At 62.7% G+C, this 3372-nt stretch overlaps 1 protein-coding gene across 1 annotated transcript in view; it reads right to left on the minus strand.

The window, feature by feature from the left end:
- The window catches only part of SSBP4 (single stranded DNA binding protein 4), an 11915-nt gene that overhangs the window by 1482 nt on the left and 7061 nt on the right, over nucleotides 1-3372 (minus strand). Inside the window, exons 8-13 of the mRNA XM_041425225.1 lie at nucleotides 3104-3174; nucleotides 2920-2998; nucleotides 2610-2713; nucleotides 2426-2504; nucleotides 692-720; nucleotides 255-356 (exon numbers count right to left, since the gene is read on the minus strand). Coding sequence (XP_041281159.1) covers nucleotides 255-356; nucleotides 692-720; nucleotides 2426-2504; nucleotides 2610-2713; nucleotides 2920-2998; nucleotides 3104-3174 — 464 coding nt within the window. The remainder of the gene's footprint in view (nucleotides 1-254; nucleotides 357-691; nucleotides 721-2425; nucleotides 2505-2609; nucleotides 2714-2919; nucleotides 2999-3103; nucleotides 3175-3372) is intronic.

Genomic DNA, 3372 nt, shown 5'->3' on the forward strand with positions numbered 1-3372 from the left:
CCGCTGCCCCCCCCCCCAACTAAGCAACCTCCTCACACCTCGCTCGGCCAGCGTGCCCCCCCCGCTGTCGCCGCCGCCGTCGCCGCCGCTGTCGCTGTCGCCGCCGCCGGTGGTGGTGACACGATTCCGGGGGGTCTCCACTGGGCTTTGCTCGCTGAACCCCCCCGTCCCCGGCCGCGCCCCCCCCGGGCCCCCCGCCCTCCTCGCCGCCTGCCCCCCCGGGGGTCCGCGGGGGTCCCCGCCGGGTCCCTTACGCTGTCGCTTTGGAAGGGGTTTAGGAAATTGCTGCTCAGCTCGGCGTCGTCCCGAGGGGTCCCGGGGGGGTTGCTCAGGGCCCCCAGATTACTGGGGGAGCTCTGGAGGAAGGGAGGGGGGAGAGGAGTTAGTGGGGGGGAAGTAAATATTATAAAAATAAATAATATAATATATATAACAAATGGGGTGGTCCCAGCACATGGGGGAACCCAAATGAATGGGGTCCCAGTGAATGGGGTGGTCCCAGAATATGGGGGAGTCCCAAAAAATGGGATCCCAATCCGTGTGGGGGGCTCCCAGTGCATTTACTGGGGGGTCCCAGTGCATGGGGGGGGGTCCCAGTGCACTGGAGATCCCCACTAAAGGAGGTGCCAGGACATGGGGACCCCAATCAATGGGGGCCAGCACCGTGGGGGTCCCAGGGTCCCCAGCTCACCTTTGGCAGCCCATCCATGTCCCCGGAGCCTGCCAGAGGACAGCAGGGCATTAGAGACCCCCCAGTGCACGTGTCCCCCCAAAACGTGTGTGTCCCCAACCCGTGAGTGTCCCCCAAAGTGTGGCCTCCCAACCCTCCATGAGCCACGTGTCCTTCCCAAACCTCGTGGGTCCCCCAGTCCATCCGTGTCCCCAAATCCCCGTGTCTGTCCCCAAATCCCTGTGTGTGTCCCCAAATCCCTGTCTGTGTCCCCAAATCCCTGTCTGTGTGTCCCCTAGTCTATCCGTGTCCCCAAATCTGTGTGTGTGTCCCCCAGTCCATCCGTGTCCCCAAATCCCTGTCTGTGTGTCCCCTAGTCTATCCGTGTCCCCAAATCTGTGTGTGTGTCCCCAAATCCCTGTCTGTGTATCCATGTCCCCGGAGCCTGCCAGAGGACAGCAGGGCATTAGAGACCCCCCAGTGCACGTGTCCCCCCAAAACGTGTGTGTCCCCAACCCGTGAGTGTCCCCCAAAGTGTGGCCTCCCAACCCTCCACGAGCCACGTGTCCTTCCCAAACCGCCTGGGTCCCCCAGTCCATCCATGTCCCCAAATCCCTGTCTGTGTGTCCCCAAATCCCCGTGTCTGTCCCCAAATCCCTGTGTGTGTCCCCAACCCGTGAGTGTCCCCCAAAGCGTGGCCTCCCAACCCTCCATGAGCCACGTGTCCTTCCCAAACCTCGTGGGTCCCCCAGTCCATCCGTGTCCCCAAATCCCTGTCTGTGTCCCCAAATCCCTGTCTGTGTGTCCCCTAGTCTATCCGTGTCCCCAAATCTGTGTGTGTGTCCCCAAATCCCTGTCTGTGTGTCCCCAAATCCCTGTATGTGTCCCCAAATCTGTGTGTGTGTCCCCAAATCCCTGTCTGTGTGTCCCCAAATCCCTGTATGTGTCCCCAAATCTGTGTGTGTGTCCCCAAATCCCTGTCTGTGTCCTCAAATCCCTGTGTGTGTGTCCCAGTCCATCCGTGTCCCCAAATCCCTGTGTGTCCCCAAATCTGTGTGTGTGTCCCCCAGTCCATCCGTGTCCCCAAATCCCTGTGTGTCCCCAAATCTGTGTGTGTGTCCCCCAGTCCATCCGTGTCCCCAAATCCCTGTGTGTCCCCAAATCTGTGTGTGTGTCCCCCAGTCCATCCGTGTCCCCAAATCCCTGTGTGTCCCCAAATCTGTGTGTGTGTCCCCAAATCTGTGTGTGTCCCCAAATCCCTGTGTGTCCCCCAATCTCTGTGTATGTCCCCAAATCCTGTGTGTGTGCCCAAATCTGTGCCTGTCTCCAAATCCCTGTGCATGTCCCCAAATCCCCGTGTCTGTCCCCTCAATCTGTGTGCCCCCAAATCCCCATGCCTGTCCCCAAATCCCTGTGTGTCCCCAAATCCTTGCATGTCCCCAGATCCCCGTGCCTGTCCCCAAATCCCCATACCCATTCCCAAATCCCTGTGTGTCCCCAAATCCCCATACCCATCCCCAAATCCCTGTGTGTCCCCAAATCCCCATACCTGTCCCCAAATCCCCATGCCTGTCCCCAAATCCGTGCCCGCCCCCTCAGTTCACTCCCCCCTCCCACCCACGAGCTCCTCCTGCTGCACGAGCCCACCCAGCCTCAGATGGAGCTCACATCCCACAGGGTCTGGGATTTTGGGGTTCCTGTGGGGCACAGGGGGCCCCTCGTGTCCCCAGGGGTGTCCCCAGGGGTGTCACCCACCTAAGGATCCGTTCATGTGGTGCGGCTCCATGGCGCTCATCCCGCCCATGGGCCCCTCTGCTCCGGGCCCCATGGGGAACTGCCAGGGAAAAGAGGGGGGCTGAGCCATGCTGGGGGGTCCCCAGCCCCCGTGTCCCCAGCCCCCGTGTCCCCAAAGCCCCCGTGTCCCCAGGGCAGCACTCACGCTGGGCCGGCTCCCCGCGGGGCCGATGGGGTTCATCATGGTGTACATGTTCTCGCTGGAGTTGGTGGAGTCTGGGGGGGTCAGCGCAGCAGGGGGCCCCATACCTGTCCCCAAATCCCCATGCCTGTCCCCAAATCCGTGCCCGCCCCCTCAGTTCACTCCCCCCTCCCACCCACGAGCTCCTCCTGCTGCACGAGCCCACCCAGCCTCAGATGGAGCTCACATCCCACAGGGTCTGGGATTTTGGGGTTCCTGTGGGGCACAGGGGGCCCCTCGTGTCCCCAGGGGTGTCCCCAGGGGTGTCACTCACCTAAGGATCCGTTCATGTGGTGCGGCTCCATGGCGCTCATCCCGCCCATGGGCCCCTCTGCTCCGGGCCCCATGGGGAACTGCCAGGGAAAAGAGGGGGGCTGAGCCATGCTGGGGGGTCCCCAGCCCCCGTGTCCCCAGCCCCCGTGTCCCCAAAGCCCCCGTGTCCCCAGGGCAGCACTCACGCTGGGCCGGCTCCCCGCGGGGCCGATGGGGTTCATCATGGTGTACATGTTCTCGCTGGAGTTGGTGGAGTCTGGGGGGGTCAGCGCAGCAGGGGGGGTCAGCGTGGGCCCCCCAGATCCCAGTCACACCCCCCAGATCCCAGTCACACCCCCCAGATCCCAATCACCCCCCCAAATCCCAGTCACACCCCCCAGATCCCAATCACCACCCCCAGATCCCAGTCACAGCCCCCCAGATCCCTGTCACACCCCCAGATCCCAATCACCTT

The sequence above is a fragment of the Onychostruthus taczanowskii genome, unplaced genomic scaffold, assembly GCF_017590055.1.
Source record: "Onychostruthus taczanowskii isolate IOZ18803 unplaced genomic scaffold, ASM1759005v1 scaffold112, whole genome shotgun sequence".
Lineage (NCBI taxonomy): Eukaryota > Metazoa > Chordata > Aves > Passeriformes > Passeridae > Onychostruthus > Onychostruthus taczanowskii.